Raw genomic sequence first — 26,577 nt, 5'->3', positions numbered from 1 at the left:
GGTCCTTGGGTGATACTCCCTTTGCTTCCTACTTTTCACAGTCCCCTTCACACAAGCCCCACTTTTGTAAACCGAGGAATGCAAAGCCCAAGGTGAGAACTGGACACCTCAGTGTAAGGCTTTGGGACTTCAGGTCTCAGCAGCAATTGCATTTTCCAAGACTTCCTTGATTTAGGAAACTTCCACCTGCCATCTTCCACATGGCAGGGAACATCCCTGTATCTGGTAAGCCCTCAGGAATTTGCATTCAGCTGCCTCTTTCAGAAACCAGAAAAAATACGACTTAAAACTTCAGGGCTTTTGTCTTTTATTTGAAATGGTCTGTAGCCAGGCCATCTAGTGCTGGTTTGCTGCCTTCATCATATCATCAGTAGCCCCATATTTTTTTCTATCTTGTTTATTTCTCTTCCTTAACTACTACATTATCTCTCTGGTAGGTGGCTTTCATGAGATATTTCACTTTGAATGATTTATTTTTGACCAAATTTGTTTTGAATTTATTAGTGGTTACTGTCTGTCTTAGGCTGGGTTCTCTAGAGAAGCAAAACCAGTAGAGCATATAAATGTATATATATATATATATATATAGAGAGAGAGAGAGAGAGATTTACATCAAGGAAATGGCTCACACAGTTTTTAGAGGCTGAACGTTCCAAGTCTGTAGGGTAGGAAAGAGGCTTCACCTAATTCACATAGCCACAGGGGCTGGTGAACCCAAGATCAGTAGGCTGGAGAGCAGGGCTGTTGCTTACACACTGTGAAGATCAATGAATCTCAAGATCAGCAGGCAAGACCTCAGGTAAGCTGCTAGCTCAAGTCCCAAGAACTGGAGGTCAGATGAACAGGAGCCAGCTGCAGGATACAGAATAAGCAAAAGCCCTGGCAAGGAGAGCAAGAAGGACTAGGCAGCAGAGGGTGGAGAGATGAAGGCTGAGGGGGCAGTAGCCACCACAGACTCTGGCCCTGATGGTACCACTCACCGCAAATCCCATCATGGGGTGGTACATATCAAATCTCAACAGGGAAGTGATCACAACATTATATGACTGCCAAAACACTGAGAATCATGGGCCTGCCTAGTTGACACACAGTCTTAACCATCACAATATCTAAGTCCACTTTGAAATTACACTTCACGGGTAGTGCAGGTAACCTATAGCAAAGTATTTCCATATCCTCTCTTCTGTCCCTTATAACATTGCTGTGATTCAATTCATATATCTATAGGCTATAAACCAAAAAAACTAAACCCGTTGCTGTTGAGTCAATTCTGAGAGAAATTTTTTAAAATCTAAATAGTTGGAGAGATATCATGTTTAAGGATGCTCCATATTGTTAAGATGCCACCTTTCCCTAAATTGATCTCTACACCCAAATGCAATCTCAATTTAAAAAAAATCTAGGCATATTTTTTGAAAATTGACAAATTGATTCCAAAATTGATATGTAAATTCAAATGACCTAGAATAACCAAGGAGCCCTGGTGGTGCAGTGGTTAAGAGCTACAGCTGCTAACTAAAGAGGTCGGCAGTTCGAATCCACCAGCCGCTCCTTGAAAACCTGATGGGGCACTTCTATTTTGTTCTACAGGGTTGATATGAGTCGGAATTGATTTGACAGCAACAGATTTGGTTTTTGGTACAGAATAACCAAAGCAATTTTTAAAAAACAAAATTGGAGGATTTATGCTACCTGATTTTAAGATGTAGTATAAAGTTATGGAATTCAAGATACTGTATTATTGGTGAAAAGATAACTATATATAGACTAAAAGAACAGAGTTGTGAATTATGAAATAGACCCAGCCATACATGTTCAATTGATTTTTAATAAAGGTATCAAGAAAATTCAACAGGAAAAGAAAGACCTTTTGGCAAATTATACTGGAACAACCAGATTTCTGACTACGAAGAAAAAAAGGACATTGACCCTTAATACTCTATACAAAAATTAACTCAAAGGGTATCATAGAACTAAGTGTAAAAGTTAAAACAATACATTTTAAAAAAAAGGTGAAAACTTTTGTAACCTTGAGGTTGGTACAGATTTCTTATTCAAGACACAAAACCTCAAGACATGAAAGAAAAATCTTTGATTAATTGGATTTTATAAAAATTTAAAATTTTCACTCTTCTAAAGACACCAGGAGGAAAACAAGGCAAGGCAAGCCATAAACTAGGAGAAAAGATTTGTAAGACATATCTCAGACAAAGAAATTGTATCCAGATTGTCTAAATAACGCTTCCAACTTAATAATAAGACAAAAACCCAATGTAAAAATGGGCCAAATGGTTTCAACGGACATTTCATATAAGAAGATATACTATGGCCAACATGCACATGAAAAGATATTCAACAGCATTAGTCATCAGAGAAATGAAAAATAAAACTACAATTAGTTAACATAACACATCTCCTACAATCAAAAAAGACTGACAATACCAGTAGTTGGCAAGAATATAGAACTACTGACATTTGTTCATTCCACTGCTGATGGGAATGTTAAACCGTACAAGTATTTTTGGAAAACTGCTCCACAGTTTCTTAAAGAGTTAAGCATACACCTGTTATATGACCCAGTCCTTCCTAGGTATTTACTCAAGTGAAATACAAGTATGTTCCTAGCAGCTTTATTTGTAATAGATCCAGACTATAAAAACCAACCAACTAGCCAGCCGCTCAAACAAAAAACAAATGCCGATCAGCGGGTGAGTGGATAAGGGAGTTGAGGTATATCCATAAAGTGAACTACTGATCAGCAATAAAAATGAACAAACTACTGACACGTATATTTATACAGATGAATCTTAAAACTAGTGTGCTCAGTAAAAGAAGCCAGACACAAAAGAATACATCCTGGATCATTCCACCTATGTAAAATTCGAGAAAATGTAAACTAATCTATGGTGACAAAAAGCAGATCAAAGGTTGCATGGGGCTGTGGGGTGAGGAAGGGTGGACTGCAAATGAGGTAACTGAAATGTTCTGTATCTTGATTTTTGTTATGGTTTTGTAGGTGTATTCATCTAGCAAAACTAATGAATTGTATACTTTAAGTGGATGTGGTTTATTTTATGCAAATTATACCTTAATAAAAATCTCTGTGGGTTATGGGTGATATGCCAGAAAGATGTTTACCTGTGTTTTATTGACTATGCAAAGGCATTTGACTGTGTGGATCATAACAAATTACAGATAACATTTGAAAAATGGGAATTCCAGAACACTTAACTGTGCTTATGAAGAACCTGTACATAGACCAGGAGGCAGTCTTTCGAACAGAACAAGGGGATATGCGTGGTTTAGTCAGGAAAGGTGTGTGTCAGGGTTGTATCCTTTCACTATACTTATTCAATCTGTATGCTGAGCAAATAATCCGAGAAACTGGACTATATGAAGAAGAATGCAGCATCAGGATTGGAGGGAGACTCATTAACAACCTGCAATATGCAGATGACACAACCTTGCTTGCTGAAAACAAAGAGGACTTGAAGCACTTACTGATGCAGATCAAAGACTACAGCCTTCAGTATGGATTACACCTTATCATGGATTGAATTGTGTCCCCCCCAAAATATCTGTCAACTTGGCTAGGTCATGATTCCCAGTATTGTATGATTTTCCACCATTTTGTCATCTGATGTGATTTCCCTATGTGTTGTAAATCCTATCACTATGATGTAACAAAATGGATTAGCGGCAGTTATATTGATGAGATCTACAAGATTAGATGGTGTCTTAAGCCAGTCTCTTTTGAGATATAAAAGAGAGAAGCGAGCAGAGAGATAGGGGGACTGCATACCACCAAGAAAGCAGTGCTGGGAGCAGAGTGCATCCTTTGGACCTGAGGTTCCTGTGCTGAGGTGCTCCTAGATCAAGGGGAGACTGATGACAAACGACCTTCCTCCAGAGCCGACAGAGAGAGAAAGACGTCCCCTGAAGCTGGCGCCCTGAATTCAGACTTCTAGCTTACTGGACTGTGAGAGAATAAACTTCTCTTTGTTAAAGTCATCCACTTGTGGTATTGCTGTTATAGCAGCACTAGATGACAAAGACACACCTCAACATAAAACAAAAATCCTCACAAAGGGACCAATAAGCAACATCATGATAAAGCGATAAAAGACTGAAGTTGTCAAGGATTTCATTTTACTTAGGTCCACAATCAACACCCATGGAACAGTCAAGAAATCAAACAATGTATTGCATGGGGCAAATCTGCTGCAAAAGACCTCTTTAAAGCATTAAAAAGCAGAGATATTACTTTGAGGACTAAGGTGCGCCTGACTGAAGCCATGGTGTTTTCAACCACCTCATATGCATGAGAAAACTGACAATGAATAAGGAAGACCAAAGAAGAATTGGTGCATTTGAATTATGGTGTTGGTGAAGAATATTGACTATACCATGGACTGCCAAAAGAATGAACAAATCTGTCTTGGAAGAAGTTCAGCCAGTATGCTCCTTAGAAGCAAGGATGGTGAGACTTCGTTTCATGTACTTTGGACATGTTATCAGGAGGGACCAAGCCCCGGAGAAGGACATCATGCTTGGTAAAGTAGAGGGTCATTGAAAGAGAGGAAGACTCTCAATGAAATGGATTGACACAGTGGCTGCAAAGATAAGCTCAAGCATAACAATGATTGTGAGGACGGCGCAGGACTGGGCAGTGTTTCATTCTGTTGTAGGGTCACTATGAGTCGGAACCAACTTGATGCCACATAACAACAACAGCAAATCTTTATGGAAGCAGACTTCAACATCTTTCTCCTGCAGAGTGGATGAGTATGAACCCTACCTTTTGGTTAGCAGCCAACTGCTTTAACCACTGTGCCTTACATTACAACCAGTCATATTTTTCTTTGTGAGTTTATCTACATTAAATGCTCTGTAGATGTCCTTTTCCCCAAGTAAATCTGCTGTTTCACTTATCACATCCTAACTGTGGTATTGAGGGAAGGCTAAATTATTTATTTAAATGTCAATCAAATATCCATATAAAAGGAAGTGAAAGGAATGCTTGTGGTCTTAACCAAACTTCTACCAAGTACAACAAGGAAACTAGTTCTGAGAAAACAGGTTTTTTTATTTTAAATGTCCTTAATATGAATATATTTTACCCAGCTCAACAATTTGTCTCAACCAACATTGATAGATTTCATGTTTGTAGAAGGTGCTGTGCTGGGCATGTTGGAAGATGCAAAGGTGAACCAGACTCTCTCCTGGTCCTTGAAGATCTCTCAGTTGGCTGCACACTGTCTTACAAATTAATTAAAAGGCATATTTATCTGTGGTTGGTGGTGCATCATGTCTAGTGGTTGCTCCTCAAGAGCTAATTAGTTTAGTGTAGTAATTTCACTTAGTGAAAGTGAAAAGACACTGCCGAAGACCACTGGGGCAGCTGTAGCGAAGACGGATGTTTGGGGATGAAATGGCTTGTGTTATGTGGAGAAGACACTCAGAACTATCTTGGAGTAGAGGTCGGGAGCGCATCTGTCACCTGCTACTGATAGCACCTTAGCAGGTGTCAGGCACCACAGATGGAGCTTTCTGGAAACAGCATCCAACACCAAAAGCGAAAGAGTGGTCTTTTTTTTTTTTTTTTTTTTTGCCCGTCAAATCACACTCTGTGGAAATCTCTCAACCAAGTCCGGTATTTATTAAAATCCACAAAGAATATCTCCCCCTTCGTCTCCAAGACAAATCTTGGAATTTGACAAGGCAGATATAATGTCTTCCTTAGAGATCTTAGAGGGTGGTGATCCCACTTACCTGAGAATACCTATGATGTAAGACTCAGAACAGAATGTGAAACTCAGTTCTTCATAGTTGTAATCCTGGTTCTTTTTACCACTTCGTGATGGAAGGGAGAGAAGGGGTGGGATTGTCATAGGTACAACAAGAGCATGATTTTGGTATTTTCCTCTAAACAAGGCCACTAGGTTGCTTCTTATCTGGCAAACTTATTGCTAAGGAGTGAGTGTAAAAAGAGGAGTGAAAAGAGGAGAAGGAGAAAGGAAGAAACCAAAGATGGAAACAGTGGGAAATGGCATCCTGTCAGTGTGTGAATGCAGAGAAGGACGGAGGACTTTGAATCACCTATAATTACACCTGCCTGCTCTGCTGTGCTGTAATTTTAAGTCTCACCTGGTAATAAGACACCCTTCCAGTAAGCCATCTGGAGACAATCGAAGGGCAAGTAAATTCTACCTAAAAAAATGGAAGACAATTTTCTGAGTATTATCGTATAAACCTAGAAGCAAGTTTTGATGCCATTCTTGAAACCAAGCAATTGCTAGCAAAACTTTCTGCTGGCTTCTCTCCAGAGGCAAACAGCTTGGGCTTTCACAGCCACCGGGATTTCCTAGGCAACAGGACAGTAAACTTGAAAAAAAGGCAGGGCCAGGATAGGGATTGACAGTGATCTCAGCCAGTCAGGCTGTGAGTCTGCAGCCATCATTCCCAAATCATCCAATTGGCGCTAAGAGAGCTGGACCAGGAGGCTGGAGAAAGAAAGGTAAGAGGGAGGAGGCGAAAAGGAGACGGGAGGGGACCAGTTTTTTCAGAAGCTGGAGAGAGTGTCCGTAGTTGCTGTTCGAAGCAACTGGTGGTGACAGGTTAACATTTAAGGTAAATAGATTTTTTTTTTCTGTCTCATTGATCTGATTACTTTTTGTTTCATATTAGCTAAATAAAGAAGACTGGAGATGTTATACTCTAAAAATAAAGGCTAAAAGTTGATGAGAGTTCTTGGAGGAGGCTGTCGCCCAGGGAAGTAATAGCTTGGCGCTGGGAGAGGATTTGCCATGAGATGCTCAGATAAAAATGGACAAAAATAAATTTCATTCAGTCAGTATGTACTGGGTGGGTGAGTGTGAAGTGTTTGGGTGAATTCCCAAAACTGTCCTGTGAGGTAAGTATCATTCATATGACTTAGCTTCAAGCAGGTTTAAATATCTATAAGTCACACAGCAATTAAAAGATGGAGCTTGTATTCAGAACTTGGTTTGTCTGACATTCAAAGCTTATGCTATTTCTACCACACCCTGCTGAGCTGATCACTTAGAATCAGAATAAGAATCAGATGTCTTATTAAAGTGTACTGACACAGCATGTTAAAAATGATATCAGAGTTGATGTGATTAATTCTAGACTCGGCAGATTGTTAAAAATTATATCAGAGGATCAATTTGATTAATCATGGAAAGGCCTTAGTAAATGGCAACACCATTTATCCAGGTGCTCAGCCCCTTGTCTTCAGTTTAGAGCATAGTGAAAATACACTAAATAGATGAAATTCTTTCCTGGTTTCACAGGTCTTGTTTTTTCCTCAAAATCTTACAATGGCAGAAATATCCTTATTTTGTTATTGTGAATTTTAAATGTTATGACTTACATTGTGGAAATTCATTTATACTTATATTCTAATAGCAATCTAATAGCAACATACTAAGTGCTGATGAGGGGAGACACAAAGGACACAGCCCTGGCGCTTAGGACCTTTAGAGTCTAGAAGGGTACGCAGTTCTGAAAGCAAAGAGTTACTTCAAAGTGTAATGTGGGCACTATTCAGACTTTGCACAGGGACACACAAAGGAAGATGTGAGCAGCTCTCTGGTGGTAGTGGTTATGTGAGGCAACACTGCAGTGATTACACAAGGATGAGTAGGACTTCTGGTCAACATGGAGGGAGGGTGTTCCTGAAAGTGGGGATTACATGAGCAAAGGCACAGAGGTATGGACCACCATGGAGTATTCAGGGGACTGTGAGGGAGTATAGGTGCAGAATGGGTTTTGAAGGGGTTGAGGAGTTACTTGAGACAAAGCTGGAAAGGCAGGCAGGGACAAAGCATGCATCTGATGCTAAGAAGTTTGGACTTTACTTGTATGCAATGGCGAGCTACCAAAGAACTTTAAACTAGAGTATGAAGTTCAGATTTCCATTTCGTAAAGATCGCTCTGACTGCCATCTGGAGTTTGCATGGGAGGGGCCAAGGCTGGAGGCAATGAACCAGCTAGGAGGCAGTTTGCATAGTGGAAATGAGAGATGATCATGTCCTGGACTAAGTCAGTATCCATGGTGATAGAAGCGAAAATGGAGATACAGGAGGTGTCCAGGTGGTGAATTCTACAGGACTTGACTGCTGATTTGATGTCAAGGGTCAGCTAATGACCAGGGTGGATGGTGTTTCCATTTCCTGAGGCAAAGAATAATGAGGAAAAGATAATGGGTTTAGTCTTGGAATATTAAATTTGAGGTACCTCTAGGTCATTTAAGTGCACATGTTTTATGAGAGATTAGAAATCTAGCTCTGAAGCTTGGGAGAGTGCATGGGTTGGAATAAAGATTTAGGACCATCAGTGGTTGTTAGTGGATATGGCTGAGATTGCCACGGGACGGTGTGAGGGTGAGAATAGGGTATATAACCAAAGGCTGGGAAAGAGTGACATTTAAGAAGTAGGAAGAAGATAAAGAAGAGACAAAGTAGGAAAGACTAGAGGAAGGAGGAAAACAGAGGAAATTAGATTCATAGACATTACAAGAGAAAAGAGTTTCAAGAAAGAATAATGAATAGAGTCAACTGTTGGGAGAAGTGAAATAGGGACTAAGAGGGACTGTTCAAGTTGGCAATCCGGTTAGAAATGACTTAGCAAGAGTTTGTTCATTGAAATGACAGGTGGTGGCTAGATGGCAGGGAGCTGAAGTATGATGGGGCATGAGAAAGTGAAGAAACTGGAAACTCATTCAAGTAGTCTGGCCTTGAAGGGTGATAGCTACAGGGAGTTCAGGATTGAGGGACCAGAGTGGATTCATGAACTAAAGAGAAGGAGCTGGTGGAAAGAAGGAGAAGGGCATAACTGGTGGCTGAGGGTCCAAGCAGGGTTGGGATCTATGTCTCAGATAGAGAGGTTATCCTTAGATGGAAACCAGCTCAGCTCTCTCTTTGGGGTAAGTGAGGATGAATTCAGGATGATTTTAGAGATAAATACCTTTATAGATTTGGAGGAGTGTGATGTGAAGGAGTTCATATCTGGTAGCTCAGTTTTTTTCTGTTACTTTTAAGACAAAGTGTCACAAAGATTTGAATTAACCCCTGAGAAGATTGGAAGAAGAATCTGACCAAGGTCATATAAAAGTATAGTTGAGTGCTTCTGAAGACCAGCTGTAGATAAAGAATAAATGTTCAGGAGCCACATTTATCCTGGTGTGTGGGTCAGTTGCACATCACAGCCTCCCTCTAAGGAAGGGGAGCATGAAAGGATTGAGCCAAGTCAGGCATTCATAGTGAGGATAGAAGATCAACAAGTGAGGCTAGAGAGTGAAGGCACTGGCAGGGGATGGTCAGAATGATGCACCACATGTCTAGAATGGATAGGGAAGGGAATGAACCAGAAGACAGAATGAGATAGGTAATTATTGGGGCAAAAAAGCAGGGACGAGGGAAATAGTGAAATAATGGAACTGAAAGGTAGAGAGACAGTGATTTTGAAGTTTGAACTTTCAGACAGGACCAGCTTTGGATAATGACAAAATGTTAGACATGCTCTTGGAAGGCAAGGCTGACAGGGCGAGCAGACGAAGTTGGTAGAAATTGGAGAGCTCTGAGAATTCCGTGGTTGCACGTTGGAAGGATTTTCTAGATGAACTCTGAGGTTTCCCAGACTGACGGAGGCACTTGGGATGAGAGGACATCTCAGTGATTTAGAAAATTACAGAGCCAAGAGGGACCTAGGGAGTATGTCCAGATGGGCTGTGTACTTCAAAAAGGACATGAGAAAGGGGCATGATGTAGAGGTGGCAGGGTGATCTTAGAGACTGTGAGGTCCTTAACCAAACCCATTGCCATCGAGTTGATTCTGACTCATAGCGACTCTACAGAACAGAGTAGAACTGCCCCGTAGGGTTTCCAAGGAGCACCTGGTGGATTTGAACTGCCGACCTTTTTGGTTAGCAGTGGTACTTTTAGCCACTCTGCCACCAGGGTTTCTGTGAGGTCCTTAGTACTTAGAATTTGAGATAAGAAGAAGCCTTGGTTCAAGAAATCTGCAGGAGAAGTAGAGTTTCTTACACAAATTCATGTCCTAGGTAGGATAAAGACAGTGTACCAGTCAGTATCTGGGCAGGAAATGGATGGCACATTCAAAAGTAGTAACAGAAGAGCATTTAATGAGAGGACAATTTACAAAGATGTGAGCAGTTTCAAGGAGATAGATAAGGGATGATGAAACACCCCAGGGCTGCCACAGCGAGGAGAACTATTATTACCCTCATGAAGCTGTGGAAGAGCGCTGCCTTCGATAAAGGACTCCAGCCACTGACAAGCTTGTTGACAGAGAGGAACCAGAGAAATAAATACTCCAGCCTCTTTCTCCTCCTGCCCTCTGATCTCCCGCTAGTGCTTTCCACTGGCTGATTCCAGCTGGAATCCAGGCGCAAGGAAATGTGGTTAATGCAGTTCGTAGAGGTTAACCTGCTTTAGCACAGATGAAGAGTGGAGAATGGATTGGCGGAGAAGTCTGAAAAAACAGAATGTTTAGTTCAGCAGTGAAGACAGTTGTGAGAAGAGGACAAAGAGTAGGAGATTTTTATAATGGGATGAGGAATTGAGGAAAGTCCGGGTGTTTTTGAGTGGAAGGTGCTCTTGGTCTTAAGAAGGCTAAGTCTCTCCTAATAACTTTCGTGTTGGTTGGGGTGCTTGGGAGCAAGGAGTTGTGGTGTTTAAACCGGTAAAAAACCCGTTGCTATAAAGTTGATCCCGACTCATGGCGACCCCCACGTGTGTCAGAGTAGAACTGTGCTCCAAAGTGTTTTCCATGACTGATTTTTCAGAAGTAAGTTGTCAGGCCTTTCTTCTGAGATGCCTCTTGGTGGACTCAAACCTCCAATCTTTCAGTTAGAAGCCGAGTGCTTTAACTGTTTATACCACCCAGGGACTCTGTGGAACAACTCTTTTGGTTTTAAGTGTTGCTTTAATTTATGAAAATCCATGAGTCTATTTTATGAATTAAATAAGGCTTTACACTATTGAACTTGTAAAATTTTGCTCTTTATTCTGATCTTGGACAGCTTCCTTTAAAGAAAAAGTAACAAGATTCATAAGAGCAGCTTTTTATTTCAGAAACAAACATGCTGGCATTTGGCAGAAGCCGGCATTACAAAATAACATTATTATAGAAAGGCCACAAGTTGTTTTCCCACGACACCGTTAGTGCTTATGAAACTTTATGTCCCTCATGAGATGCTTTGGAGTGGAGTTGCTCGTGTATTTCTAGTCACAATTCCATTGTCATCCAATATCTTGTTTCTCTCTTTCTGCAGCCTGAGAATAGCTTTTTTTTTTAAACTTCTCATAACATGAAGTCAAATAAATTTAAGTTTTCCAAAGACTACAAACTGAAAGGTGTAATTTGAGAGAACAGGACAATCCTTGGTGAAGAGGTGGTTTAAAGATGTTCCTCTTTTCTCTGAAAGCTCTGCTTAGTGTTTATCACTTCGGCCACTGGCCCTCTGACCTCAGCAGGGCCTTCATTTGGAGGAAGGAGATAGGTGAACATTCTCCAGTAACTTACAATGTCAGTTGTTCTTACTAAGTATGCTTTGGACTCAATATTGTTAATAAGCTTGCCCTAACTTTTATATGGAAACCCTGGTGGTGTAGTGGTTCAGTGCTACGGCTGCTAACGGAAAGTTCGACTGTTCAAATCCACCAGGCATTCCTTGGAAACTCTATGGGAGAGTTGTACCCTGTCCTATAGGGTCACTATGAATCAGAATCGACTCAATGGCAACGGGTAGTAGTAGTAACTTTTATGTATGAATGCCTTGTGGTGACAACAGGATTCTTTGTTTAAGCAATGGATATCTTCTGAGATGTTGTGGGTGATTTGCAAAAGACTGGGGTAGTAGCCCATGCAAAATATCCTGCTCAGAATCCTGGTTCTTCTACTTACATATGAACTCGGGATAACCCCAAGCTCTAAAAGACACTTTGAAAACAGTAAAGAGTTAATGAGTTATTTTCAAGACTTACTTTATATCAGACACATTTTCGGTTCTAAGTAAATCGATTGTGAATAATTTGTAAAACACGTTCCACCTCTTTAGTAGAGAGCCTGACATAGAGTAAGTACTCAATAAATGTTTGATATTGTTGTTTATCTTTTGCATAGTCCCAGGGGTTGGTCATTTTTTTCTACACAGGGCCAGATAGTATATACTTTAGCCTTCTCAGGCCAGATGGCTCTGTTGCAGTTATTCAACTTTGCCATTGTAGTGTGAAAGCAGCCATAGATTACACATAGACAAATGTGTGTGGCTGTTTTCCAATAAAACTTTATTTACAAAACCAAGCAGAGGATTGAATTTGGCCCATGAGCTGTGGTTTGGTAGCCTTTGGTCTAGATCATTTTGGGTTATGTTTGCCTGAGCTGAGGGGATCCTTCATAACTGCCCATGGAGAGGTGAGCCTTATTTGCTTTGGATGAACAGAGGTTGAGGAATGATGTATGTAATATGTGCTAGGTCCCTGGGTGGTGCCAATGGTTTGTGCTTGATTACTAACCTAAAGGTTGGCTATGTGAATCCACCCAGCAGTGCGGTGGAAGAAAGGCCTGGTGATCTGCTTCCATAAAGATTACAGCCAAGAAAACCCTGTGGAGCAGGTCTACTCTGTAACACAGAGGGTCACCATGAGTCAGAATCGGCTTGATGGCAACAGGCTTGGTTTTTGGAATATGTACTAATTTCTGCTCCCAGAACTTGCCTCATCTCCTCCATTAGGGGTGATCTGCTTGCTCCATCAAACCCACTGTTGTGCAGTTGATTCTGACTCATAGCAACCCCTATAGGACAGAGTAGAATTGCCCCATAGGGTTTCCAGGGAGTGGCTGGTGAATTCGAACTGCTAACCTTTTGTTTAGCAGGTGTAGCTCTTAACGACTGGAATGGCTCTATTTCCTCTGCCAACTGGAGCAGAAACTGTGACTTAACTATGCATTAGCCAGTCTCCTCTTCTTTATAAATAGAACCCAGAGAATGGCAAAGTAACCAGCTAAAAACTAGGTTTCCCAGCTACTTTGCAGGAGTGGCCAATGAAGGAGATTTAAACGGAAGGGTTTGGGTGGAGTCTTCTACGAACTCTTAACAGAAGGCTGATTCAACAGAGAAGTGCATGCGTTTTGCCCTCGTCCCTTTCTTCTTTCTGCTGCATGGAGTGTGGTTGTGATGGCTGGAGCTGTGATGGTTATTTTATAACTTAAGACAACTGTGAGAATAAGAAAACATGGTTGTGTAGAAAGATAGTAGTTTCTTGGGACCTTGATGACTACCTGAATGGCTGTCTCCAGGCTTCTTTTATATGAGAGGACAGTCAGCCTTTATCATTTTCAGAGACAACTGCCAGTTTCTGTTCGAGTAGCTGGACACAATTCATAACTGATACGCCAACTTACACTGGTGTTGGCAGTGCAACATTGGATTTCTGGTTTTCTGAAATTATCAGTTAAGAGCAGTTAGGATACAAAATAAATGGCTGAATTTCCAGTTCGCTGTACAACAAGCATTAAATTGACACATAGCTCCAAAGGTGGCATTCTAAGCGACTACAAAATAGTTACTGAGTGACTTTGGTGACTAATGGCTGCAAGAGGGCAAACCATAGTCAGAACTGTGGTTTTACCTGTGTCTAAAAGGGTGAAGAAAGGCGTACCAGCTGGGCCTTGTCCTTGCAATGTAACTGAAATTGCCAGGCTTTATAGCGCCCCAAAAGTAGGATATTTGGAAGTTACCTGGTTGGTTCTAAGAGCATAGTCATTCAAACTAGGGAATTTGGAACAAAAGTTTTATATCTGTTTTGTTTGTTTGCATGTGTGTGTGTGTGTGTGTGTGTGTGTGTGTGTGTGTGTGTGCATTTTGAACACAAATCCAGCCAAATCTTTGCTTACCTTTGTATAGTTTTGATGTCTTCTTACTCTGCTTCTTTAAGACCTTTCTTGCGGCAGGCTGGCCTGACTCAGAATAGATTGCAAGTAATTTCCTGGTAAAACCCCCAGAGACACAAGGCAGAGCAGAGGAGAAGTGCAGGGATGGAGAAAGAGACTACAAGGAGAGTGCTGTTGAAACAGCCCATGCCTCCTGAGAGTCCCAGTGGATGCTCATTATGACAAGGACTCTGTGATCTGGGGCCTCTGTGCTTTATTAAACCTGGGCTTGCATTATATTGTGTTAGTTACACGGCCCTTGGATATCATGCTAAGCAGTTCTTCTCACTCTCTTTCATAACCAAAAATGCTGGAGAGACTCCCAAGCGCTGGTAAAATTCTACCGAAAGAAGAGGTCATGATAGAGTTACTTTCTCACTCTTCCCGGTTCTTAGGGGAGATGAATGTCTTCTCACACTGGATTGCTAGTTATTTTACCCAGGTAATGGTCAATATCAAGGGCCAACCCAAACATTGCAGGAAAAAGCTTTGCCAATTGTACGAGCTAAAGTATTTTTGCATGCAAATTAAAGACCTGACCAACAATGGCTTAAACGAATATGGGCTTATGTTTCTCACATGACGTGAGTGAGTAATTGAATTGGTTCAGCAACTCAGTGATGTTAGGACTTCATGCTGGTATCTCTGTGATTCTCTTGGCCCTTCCCTCATGATTTCAAATTGGCTGCCACAGCTCCAGACATCACATTCTTATTTGAGGCAGGGAGGAAGGCAAAGGAGATGACAGAGATCTCCCAGAAGCCCTAAGCAGACTTTCACTTTAGCCAGAGTCTCTTTGGCCAGAATTGGCTCACATGGTTACTCAATTGGAATTGGAAGGCAGCAGGGGAAAAGAGAATTAGAATGACAGTTGGATCAGCTAATTGGCAGTGTCTGGAAATTTAGCTTTAACTCAAATTCAACAAAGTTAAAACTACTTGAAGAACATAAGCTTCTTGAGGGTAGAGGCCTCGACTGTCTCATTCATTGCCATTGGTTGCACATAATAGCTGTTCAATATATGTAAGTTGAACACAGGACCAGGATGAGACCAGGGTGAGACAAGGTGGGTGCTTAGTGCACAGTATTTAAGGAAGCACTCACTTCCAGAGGGATTGGGCAAGTGCTGGCTTTACATTTGTATGATCCTGAGCGTCAGTGCCTCCTTAAATTTTGTGTTTAGTTCTGACCCTGGTTGAAAGACTACCACGAATAAATCAAGAAGATTTATGAAGTAAACCCTTTACTACAACAGTGATATTTATGAAACATTATTCTTAAATTGTGCCATATTATAAACACTAAAATGACTTAATTCACATCCCAAAGGTCAGTAGAAAGACAAAAAGACTGTGATGTGGCATTTAGATGGGCTCTGGGGAGGCCTACTATTGACAACAGCTGAAACATGAATTTTCAACATTTTGAGAAGATGCATTTTAGTGCCGAGAATATTTGGTAAAGTGCCTAGCTTCATCGACATTATCCATCTTATTTCCACAGTATGCCTGTCACTGAAGTGTAGGTTAAATACTGCCATACTTTCAGTGGTGCTTGGAAGTTGGCAATCCAAACCAAGGCAGATGTTTCCATATATTCACACACTGCATAAATTTTAAAAATAGTGGGAAAATTGTAAATGTTACAGAAGATAATCAGCATAGAAACTTTGTGTTTAGATTGAAAAAACAGACCAAAAAACCTCAGACATCACTTTATTAAACAAACAAACAAAACCCCCAAAAAGCAACCAGTTCTGTGGCAGCAGGAAGAGACCAATGGAATTGTTCGTCTCAACCAGGTGTTTATACTGAGACTTAAAGCCTGAAAACTCACGCAAGGACTCCGAGGGGGGAAGAAGAGTCATGTTGGTTGACCAGCGACAGGCTTGGCTTTGGCCTGCACTGCTGTTCCCAGTCCTCCTCCACACTGAAATCCTATCAGCACCCCAATGCAGTCTTCATTTTACTTCAAGAAGCTTCCCTGAGCTCCTGCAGCGGCTTACCAGCATCTTAGCATAGCTATTAAACATGTTGGTTTAGTCAGACAGAACTTTAAACCAGGTTTAAGCCCTGGCTCTGCCCATCTCTAATGGGGCATCCTCAGGCAAGCACCTGGGTTCTCTGGATCTCTGTCTACTTCTCTGTAATGTTGGTGCTGTTAGATGCATCTAGTCAGCCTGACTCATGGCGACCCCAAGCGCAATGGAAAGAATGCTGCCCAGTCCTGCGCCATCCCCATGATTGGTTGTGGATCAGACCATTGTGATCCACGGGGTTTTCATTGTCTGATTTTTGGAAGTAGATTGCCAGGTCTTTCTTCCTAGTACATCTTATTCTGGAAGCTCTGCTAAACCCTATTCAGCATTATACCAACAGACAAGCGAGCACTGACAGAAGGGCGGTGGCTGCATTGGCCAGGAGTAGAAGCCGGTTCTCCCGCACGGTAGGTGAGAATTCTACCACGGACCCGCCAGTTGTTTTTTGTTGTTGTGTGCCATTGAGTTAATTCCGACTCATAGTGACCCTATAGGACAGAGTAGAACTGCCCCATAGGGCTTCCTAGGCTGTAGTCTTTACGGGAGCAGATCACCAGGTCTTTTCTCCCATTGAGTGGCTTGTGGGTTCAATCCCCCGACCTTCTGGTTAGCAGCCGAGCACTTAACCATTGCTCCACCAGGGCTCCCTGAACCATCAATAGGGCAGCCATATTTGATAGGACTTACCGTTTGAGGTGATATGCTAATGCAGGTGAAGCATTTAGCCAGGGGCTTCATTCCTAGTGTAGTTACAATGATTATCAGTACCACTTCTCTTCATGCCTTTATCTCATCCTACATCATGCTATAGACTTTCCTCTAACCTTCCTCACAAGGTCTTACTCCTTTTACTAGAGAGCGACTTCGTATCTTCCATGACTTAGGTTCTCAATCATAGGTGTGCATTAAAATCATCTGAAAACATTAAAATGCAGGTCCCCAGGGCCTGGGAATCTCATTCACTGAGTTTGGTGTCCCATCTTCATTTTCCAACAGAACCTCTCGTGGTCCCAGGTCTTTCCCTATAGTTGGGTTTCTCCACTTCAGCACTATGGATGTTTTGCACTGAATGCCATTGTTGTGTGTGTGGGGATTTCTGCGTATCGAAGAATCTCACCTCTGCCCATCTGCATGGTTTTCCCAGTGCCTTCCCTTCTCCTGTTTACCTAATTCTGTCCCTCCCTCTCTACTTCTAAACAGGTTAGCTCTCCTTTTCTGTAAAGTTCATCCAAGCTTACTAAACTTGCTTCAGCTTCCTGGGCTCCCTCAAGAAACCCTGCTTTTCTGAAAGAGAAAGCCACGATTATAGTGTCAGAAACCAAAAAGGGGGGTGGGAGGGTGTAGAAGGTGGGGTAAGAAGTTTCATTTGGGTTTTGCAACAAAGAGGATGTGGAAGACCTTGGTGATTTCTATACGTGGATGCTTGAATAAATGATCTCTGGGATGGTCTTTTAAGCTCTAAGATCCACTTATGAGTCTGAAGGTTTTTGGTTTGAAGTTTCGTTGTTGAAGGTTGTTTAAAAATGAGAAGCTTGTAATATAGCTTACTGCCAATAGAGGGAACCAAAGACAACCAAATAAAGTGCAGGTAGCGACTCGAGGTTTTCCTCTTCCCCAGGAGGTCAGTTTTCCTTCTGTGTCTGAACTCTGTTGAATCCTACTGAGAATAATGATGAGAGAGACTTCTATGCATTTTCAGCTTCCCATAGCCCGTCCCACAGTGGTCCTAGAAATTCAGGCAGACAGAGAGTGTTGGCAGTGGTGGTCAGCTGTGATCCAGGAGATAGTGGACTGCGGGGACCTTAACTTGGGCCCATGTGAGGACAACCCTGACCGTTGATGCAAAGTCTCCTTTGACTTTGCTGCTGGCAGCTCCACTCAGTCTGTGCTCCAAACTCCAGCGCTCTGCATTTCATTGTCTTGTAACTGTCTCTTCCCACCAGCCCCTGGGGTTTGGGCTGGGGGTGGGTGTGTGTGTATGTTGGGGTGGGGGGGTGGAGCAGCAAGCAAGAACTCTGAACACTATCAGTGAGTCCTCCCTCTCCCTCAAATGGCACGTTCAGTTACTCACCACCTTGAATATCTCCATCTCTCTTTGTCTCCACCACCAATACCACTGTCCAGACAGCACGCCTCTCACCTGGCCAGATACAACCTCTTACTGGTCAGCCCATTCCACCTTCTAGCCCATTCTCTACTGCAACCAGAGGGGTCTTATAAAATGCAAACAGCCATTCCTTTATTTAGAACCTTTTGTGGTCTTCTGTTGCTTTCCATACGAAATCCAGACTCCTTACCCCTCATGGCATTCCAGACCCTGTGTGATCTGGTGCCTGCTTACCTCTTCAGTTTCATCTTGTTCCAAATTTCCCTTTCCATATTCCCTCCCACCTTCCACAGCACCTCCTCTCTTACACACACCTGCACGCGCACACACACACGCACACGCACACACCTCTATTCTCCAATAGTACGAAAATACTCACACTTCTCTAACTATACTATTTTCCCTCTCACCTTGGCCTAAGCACTTGGTACATAATGCTGTCTGAAATATACAGTGCCCTTCCTTCTTCTACCCTAGGAACTCAGCTTAAATAACGACATCACCCCTTCCTCTGAGAAGTCTTCAGAAAGCCCCCCTCCAGGGCTGGGTTAACCTTCCCTATTCTGATTTGTTCTGGCTCTGTAGTGGGATTGCATTTCCCCCCTAGACTGTAAGCACAGTGCATTTTATTCCTCCTTCACTCCCCACCCCTCCAGCACACCTGGCACAGTGCTGGACACTTGTTAGCTGCCATCTGTTGAGTAATTCTGACTCATGGAGACCCCATGTGTGCAGAGTAGAACTATTCCATAGGGATTTCAAAGCTGTGACCTCTCAGAAGCAGACTGCCAGGCCTGGTGGGTTCCAACTGCCAACCTTTCAGCTAGAGGCGTTCAACGGGTTGCCCTACCCAGTACCTGTTCGGCACTTGTTGTTGTTGTTAGGTGTCATCGAGTCGATTCCAACTCATAGCAACGCTATAGTTCTACAGAGTTTAACTGCCCCATAGACCTTTGTTGAAGTGTGGTCCGAAGGAACACCTGGCCTGGGGAACTGCACAGACTCTGTGCCAACACACGGTGGCGCTGCAGCCATGTGAATTAGCAGGGGCAGCCTGGACTCAGCCTTTGGGGTCGCTATGAGTCAGAATTGACTCCATGGCAACAGGTTTGTTTTTTTTTTCCCCTGGTGACACAGTGGTTAAGAGCTTGGCTGCTAACCAAAAGGCTGGCATTTCAAATCCACGAGCCGCCCCTTGGAAACCCTATGGGCCAATTCTACTTGGAATTGACTCAACAACAGAGGGTTTGGTTTGGTTTGGGTTTTCCTCCATGTTCGGAAAGGGTCTTCTGGAGTCAGGATGTCTTGAAATAGAACACAATAAAAATTGACTATTTGTTGAAGTGAGCAACTACATATTTAAAAAGGATGGTTTTTGTGGGCATTTTAAGTACCATGGGGGGCTGGCAGGAGAGAGCGTAAACTTTTTATATCAAATTAGACTCCAGAGGTAATTGCCTACATCATCACTGGATAGTCAGCCTCAGGAGACAGAACAGGTTGGGATACTGGATTTCTCGGTTCTAGTAAATATTAGTTGGAATCTAGTTGACGGCAACGAGTTTGTTTTTTTTTTTTTAATCCTGCTTTTCTAGGAGAGCTCTCCATCAACTGTGCATCAAAGTTCTTTTACATTATTTCACAAAGGTGATAGAGGAGAAATTTCCTCTTGGGTGTCAGAAGCCCTGTGTTCAGTGTTGGTCAGGACTTTTGGGGCAAGTCACTTCACCAGTCCAAGCCTCAGTTTCCATATCTGCAAAATGACAGAGTTGCACTAGATGATCTTTAAGGGTCTTACAGTCCTTACACTGTGTGAATTACCGTGAACCAGACTGACTTTGTGACTGGGACAAGTTATCTGATTTCTCTGTGCCCCTGTTACTTTATGTCTGAAATACTAATAATAGTGGCAACTAGTGCATAGGGTTTTCGTGAGGACTGGATGCGTGGTTGGCACATAGTAGGGGCATAATAAATGTTAGCAATGCATGCTTTTAATATTATTTTCAGGTGCAAAGTAGGCCCCCTTGGGGCTCTTTCTCTTGCCATCTGTGTTCCTGACTCATGTTTAGAATCTCACTTTCTGCGCACAAGGGGTGTTTACTCTATGCCTCTCTCCGCTCCCCACTTGCTTTCTTGGCAAACAGAGTAAGGCAGAAAAGGGAAGGGAGAGGTAATGGGAAGTGATGGGGGTGAATGTCTGGGCACAGCCATTGGGCAAGGGAAGGAAGTATCGGGACAGGAAAGACAAGAGGGGTCCCAGGAAGGAGCAAGGTGGAAGGAGTGGAGCTGGGTGTGGAGATCAGGACAAGAAAGTCTGTCAGTAAAGGTCAGTCAGGGAGAAGGAGGTGACTAGATGAGCCCTGGTGGCTCAGTGGTTAAGAGCTTGGTTGCTAACCAAACAGTTGGCAGTCTGAATCTGCCAGCCTCTCCTTGGAAACACTATGGGACAGTTCTCTTCTGTCCTTTAGGGTTGCTATGAGTTGGAATCAACTCGACGGCAATGGGTTTGGTTTTGGTTAGTTGAGGATTGGTGGATCTGCATGTGAACACAGGATTCTGATTGCCAGTGAGGGATTCCAAGGGGTGGAGTTAGGGCTGGGAAGCTGGGGCATACCTCTGGGAATTGTCAGGTTCAGGTCAGGCATAGCCTGATGATAAAATAATAACAGGCCAATGTCAATCTCAAGAATGCCGCCAGGAAGGTAACAGATCTGGGCAGCAGATGCCCTTTCGGGATGAGAATTTGGAACATACTCTTTGTACCTGCCTGATGTGAGTGGAGATGGTGGTCTCTAAGAGGAGCGTGTGTGGCCACCTGGAATTCTGGGGAACCTCCGTACACTGGGCTGAAGGAAGCACATGAAGACTCTGTGTAGCTTTAGGCAGAGCAGTTTCTTCCTAAAGTGCAGTAAAGAAATTGGGAGCTAGACAGGCAAAACTTCTTTCTTGGCCCGGTGTTCAAGAGAGCTGAGAGGAATTGCCCCCATCTTCACCCGTATGATGGGAATCGGGATGAAGGGCAGGAAGGAGGAAACCCGAAAGTTGGCTGGTGGGAGGCTCCACAGGAAGTGGGCTGAGATAAGCGTACGCATCTGCTAGTTACTGCTGCTGGCCTCAGTTTTTAATCTGAGGTCCCCTCACCCTCAAGTTAGATAAGAGAACTTAGTAGGGGAGATCTGTGGGCTGTATTGGAGTAGGACAGCCTTAGCACAGGAGAGGGCACCAACCTAAGGGCTGCCATCTTTGGTAAAAATCATTCCACCCTAATGTGGGCTTCTGGGGCCCTGGTGGTACAGTGGTTAAGCCCTGAACTGCTAACCAAAAGGTCAGCGGTTTGAACTCGCCAGCACTCTGGAGTAAGATGTGGCAGTCTGAGTCTGTAAAGATTAAACCCCTTAAACTTCTAGTCCATTCTGACTCATAGCTACCCTATAGGACAGAGTAGAACTGCCCATAGGTTTCCAAGGCTGTAATCTTTATGGATGCAGACTGCCACATCTCCCCTCTCCCCCCACCAGTGTGGGTTGAAACCACTGACTTTTCAGTTAGCAGACAAGTGCTTAACCACTGCATCCCACTGCACGCTTCACTGCGCTCCTTCGGTAAAGATCCTATGGGGACAATTCTACTCTGTCCTATAGGGTCGTTATGAGTTGGAATGGACTCCAATGCATCATGTTTGTTTTTTGGTTACTGTGGGCTTCGGGGAAATTGTCAGGGCTCATACTAGGGAGGGCACCCATGAGTTGCTGACAGAACCATTCTAACTCCATTTTTCCTGCACCTTGAATGTTGTTCTTTGCACATGAATCAAGCTCTCCTGCTCCTTTCATTCACAACTCACATTAAAGTACCTCCTAGAATCCCCCATTTACTGGCTCGGAGCAGTGGACTCAGAAGATGGATTCATATGAGGATTAGAGTCTTTTTGAGCTGGGGTGGGATTTAAAGACCATCTAACCTGACCCCTCATTTAACGGGAGAGGAGGAAATGGCGATCCCGAGATTCGCTCACGGTGCCATGAGCGTGTGAAGTGATGAGTCAGGGCTAGAACCCGGTTCTCCAGGGTCGCAGTTTGCTGCTCTTTCCTGCTCTGTGCATGTTGTCTTCTCAGAACTCCAGTCCCAGCTGCAGGAGCTTGTACGCCCCTCAGGCAGCTCAGAAGGTGGTGCTTCGGGCCATCCACCCCTCTCTCCTGTTTCTGAATATTTAAAAATACGAAAGCCAAACTGTGAAAAAAGATCCCTTTTTCTTATAAGATCTTATATAACAAATATATGTAATAGACCTTTTTTTTTTTTCTCGCAGTTTGGCTTTTGTGTTTTTAAATATTCAGAAATGGGAGAGAGGGGTGGTTGTGGTTGGAGGGCCCTGGGTGGTACATAAGGTTTTTGCTCAGCTACTAACCTAACGGTTGGCAGTTCAAACCCACCCAGAGGTGCCATGAAGAAATGCCTGGCATCTGCCTCCATAAAGATTACAGCCAAGAAAACGCTGTGGAGCGGTTCTACTCTGTAACCAACACATGGGGTCACCATCAGTTGGAATTGATTCGATGGCAATGGGTTTGGCTTTAGTATACGTGTTTGTCAGGAGAGACAGAGTGTCTGCTTAGCATTTTTCTGTCCTGAGAACCTTGCTGTTAATGGACACTAACTTGTTAATCAAGGGAAATGAAGTAGTTATTTGCAGGAATCTTTAAGGCCAAAGCATTGAGACTCTCATTCAAGCCAGAAGCAGCAAAATCAATGTGTAGGCCAAAGAGGAGAGTATTAAATGTAGGTCGAAGGGAATATAGAAAATTCTTAATAAGAGAATAAAACATGAATTTGGTTCAAGAAGGAGAGTCTAGGGAACTGGACTTCTTTTCTGTTGAGGAAAGGAACTTCCAGAAAGGACAAATCATAGTGGGGAATGGCTGTATATTTAAACCTGTTGTCCAGGTTTGAGAAACCAGATGTCCTCAGGGTTTCATAAATAAGTAATTAATACACCAGCCACACAGTTGGTGTAGTTAAACATTGGGAGTTGTGGGAAGTTTGATTCTGTTCCTGGGAAGGGGATGACAGAACAAGCTGTCAGTTTCCTCCTCATCTTGTCTGCTGGGAGCCCTGCCCAGCCCAGGCCAGCTGTGAGGCCCCACTCCGCTCATGCTGCTGTGGCTTCTCTTCTTAGATGGCGGGGACAGCGCGCCATGATCGAGAGATGGCAATCCAGGCCAAGAAGCAGCTCAGCACGGCCACTGACCCCATTGAGAGACTCCGCCTGCAGTGCCTGGCCAGGGGCTCTGCAGGCATCAAAGGACTGGGCAGGTACCATCTGGGCAGGGGATGGCAGGGAGGCAGAGTAGACAGGACACAGCCAGGTAAGGCTAAGACTGGCTGTGTGAAACCCCCTAGCGTCACTTCCTCCCAGGGTCACAGCTCCTCACTTGCAACCTGCAGAATTTGGAAGAGTTGATCTCTGAGGTCCCTTGTAAATCTTTTGGGTCTTAGGCCCATCGCTGCCACGGGAGAGTGTGACTACTGGGCACCTTCAGGGGAAAGGAGAAGCATGCCCAGCAGCCACCTAGCAGGCCAATGAGAGACACTCCCTAAAACTGGGACTAATGGAGGCTGGGTTGAAAGAGGGAGGAAGGAACAGTGATTGAGATGCAATTGCAGAATTGAAAGTTTTGCCATCAGAGAGTCAGGTCTCTCACCTCCATGAGCACTGCCAGTGGGTTTCTGTCAACAGGGTGGATCCTATTCTCCAGCAATCTGATGATCTGAGTGTTCCTCAGGACTGAGAAGCCCCAGGGGAAAGAAGCTTGTAAGCGTTCAGAGGGCAGGTTCTATCTCTTTTCAACAAACTACATCAAGTGCCTGCTGTATGTTTAACATTTTGCACATCGTAGGGAACTCAGCCATGAAGAAGACTTCTCCATGCCCCATGGCGTACTTAAACTAAAAAGAGTATCTCACAATCGCTCTTCTTATTTTCATCTCAAATGCTTGAGTTCAGACCCTCAACATTTTTTCCGTGAACTCTTACTGTAGTATTCTTACTGGTTCCTTTGCTTCTAAGCTTTCAGTCCTCCAATCCATTTAACCCGTTATTGCTAAAGTTCTCCTATAATTTTATTTTGATGATGTCACTTCTTTTGAAAATTGTTCATTGATTTTCCTTCATTTAATAATGAAGTTAAACTCTTTTGTATTTAAGGATATTCAAGATTATTAGATTCTGCCACCAACCCAACTTTCCATTTTAATTCCACTATTTACTTCTTAATAGCAGGGCTTCCAACTGATTTGAGCCAGTTCAGTTGTGGCTGATGAAGCAAAACCAGAACAGACCTGAATTGTTACAATTTGGGTGATCCAGACAGATAACTGGAACCAGAAAAATTATGGGTCAAAGCTCTGGAGTGGGAGATTTGGAAGAGGGATAGTGAGCCTTTTAGGAGCTTAATGTGTGAGATTGGATTACTGGCAGGACGATGGAGAAGGACACACATTCCAAGCTGCATATTCAGCCACCATCTTTGAGTGGGGCACTGCTGTTTCCAACTCTGCTCAAAACACAGGCAAGAGATTTGGTTGCTATGCAATGTGTATGCAGCCCTTGTTTTTTAAGAGAGAGATTAAGTTTTTAGCAGGACTTCAACTTGTAATTTTTTCCATTCCAGTTATCGTTCTGGTTCACCCAAATTTTAAGAATTTAAGTATGTTCCAGTTTTGCTTCCTTGGCCATGACTGAATTGGGAAGAACCAGTTTGAAGTCCTGCTTTGTAGCTGTTCTCCAGCTCCCTCAGACACCCCAAACATCCCATCAAAACTTCTCCCAGCCTGAAATTCATCTCTTCTCCTTTCACTCAAAACTCTTGCTCATCCTTCTGGTTACTTCTCTCTCTCTCTTTCCCACAATAACTTTCTTAAAGGCAGGGACTGAGTCTCACATCTGTACTCCTCCTCACCAGGCTTAGTGTGTTTAATAGACTTTATTTTTTTAGGACAGTTTTAATTTTACATAAAAATTGAGATGATAGTGCAGAAACTTCCTATACACTCCCTCACCTAGAGCTAGATAGCTGCTGTTGAGTCAACTTTGACTCATGGTGACCTTTTGTACAACAGAACAAAATATTGCCTAGTCTGTGTCATCCTCACAATCACCAGCATGTTCGTCCATCATAGTTTCCCCTATTAGTAACATCTTATATTGGAACAAATGTATGGAACATTTGCTACAATTAATGAACCAACATTAATACATTATTATTAACTGAAGTCCATACTTCGTGCAGATTTCCTTAGTTTTTATATAATTCCTTTTTCTGTTCCAGGATCCTTCCAGAATACTGCATTACATTTACTTATCATGTGTCCCTTAAGGCTTCTGTTGATTATGACAGTTTGTCAGACTTCCCTTGTTTTCTATTAACTTGCCAGTTTTGAGGAGTACTGATCAATAGGTTGTAGTTGCCCCTCTTTTGGAATTTGCCTGATGTTTTTCTCATGATTAGACTGGGGTTATGTGCTTTGGGGACCACAGAGGTGAAGTGTTACGTTCATCACATCATATCAAGGGTATACACTATTAACATGGTTTATCACTGTTGAAGAACGTGACATCAGGATTGGAGGAAGATTCATTAACAACGTGCGATATGCAGATGACACAACCTTGCTTGCTGAAAGCAAAGAGGACTTGAAGCACTTACTGATGCAGATCAAAGACCATAGCCTTCAGTATGGATTACACCTCAACATAAAGAAAACAAAAATCCACATAACTGGACCAATTAGCAACATCATGAAAAATGGAGAGAATATTGACGTTGTCAAGGATTTCATTTTACTTGAATCCACAATCAATGCCCATGGAAGCAGCAGTCAAGAAATCAAAGAACATATTGCACTGGGCAAATCTGCTGCAAAAGAGCTCTTTAAAGTGTTAAAAATCAAGGATGTCGCTTTGAGGACTGAGATGCGCCTGACTTGAAACATAGTGTTTTCTTTTTATTTTTTTTAACTGTACTTTAGATGAAGGTTTACAGAACAAATAGTTTCTCATTAAACAGTTAGTACACATATTGTTTTATGACAATGGTTAACAACCCAACGACATGTCAGTGCTGTCCCTTCTCAACCTTTGGTTCCCTATTACCAGCTTTCCTGTCCCCTCCTGCCTTCTAGTCCTTGTCCCTGGACTGTTGTGCCCCATTAGTCTCGTTTTGTTTTATCGGGCTGTCTAATCTTTGGTTGAATGGTGAACCTTTGGAGTGCCTTCATTACTGAGGTAAAAGGGTGTCTGGGGGCCATACTCTTGGGGTTTCTGCAGTCTCTGTCAGGCAAGTAAATCTGATCTGTTTTTGTGAGTTAGAATTTTTTTCTACAGTTTTTTCCCATTCTGTCTGGGACCCTCTGTTGTGATCCCTGTCAGAGCAGTCAGTGGTGGTAGCTG

General features: G+C 42.9%; 1 protein-coding gene across 2 annotated transcripts in view; it reads left to right on the top strand.

Annotated features, from left to right (window-relative positions):
• Window positions 1-6,386: 6,386 nt before the first annotated feature.
• Window positions 6,387-26,577, top strand: part of CAPSL (calcyphosine like) — a 32,021-nt gene continuing 11,830 nt past the window's right edge. The window contains exons 1-2 of one of the 2 annotated variants that reach the window (XM_004385245.2): window positions 6,387-6,517; window positions 23,305-23,441. In XM_004385245.2, the coding sequence (XP_004385302.1) occupies window positions 23,305-23,441 (137 nt within the window). In that variant the 5' untranslated portion in view covers window positions 6,387-6,517. Of the gene's footprint in view, window positions 6,518-6,544; window positions 6,631-23,304; window positions 23,442-26,577 lie in introns of those variants that run through there. The other variant, XM_004385246.2, reaches the window with a different exon arrangement.

Source organism: Trichechus manatus, unplaced genomic scaffold (genome assembly GCF_000243295.1).
Source record: "Trichechus manatus latirostris isolate Lorelei unplaced genomic scaffold, TriManLat1.0 scaffold00135, whole genome shotgun sequence".
In the NCBI taxonomy this organism is placed as follows: domain Eukaryota; kingdom Metazoa; phylum Chordata; class Mammalia; order Sirenia; family Trichechidae; genus Trichechus; species Trichechus manatus.
The sequence above is the reverse complement of the archived record's forward strand: the minus strand, read 5'-3'. Positions and strand labels throughout refer to the sequence as shown.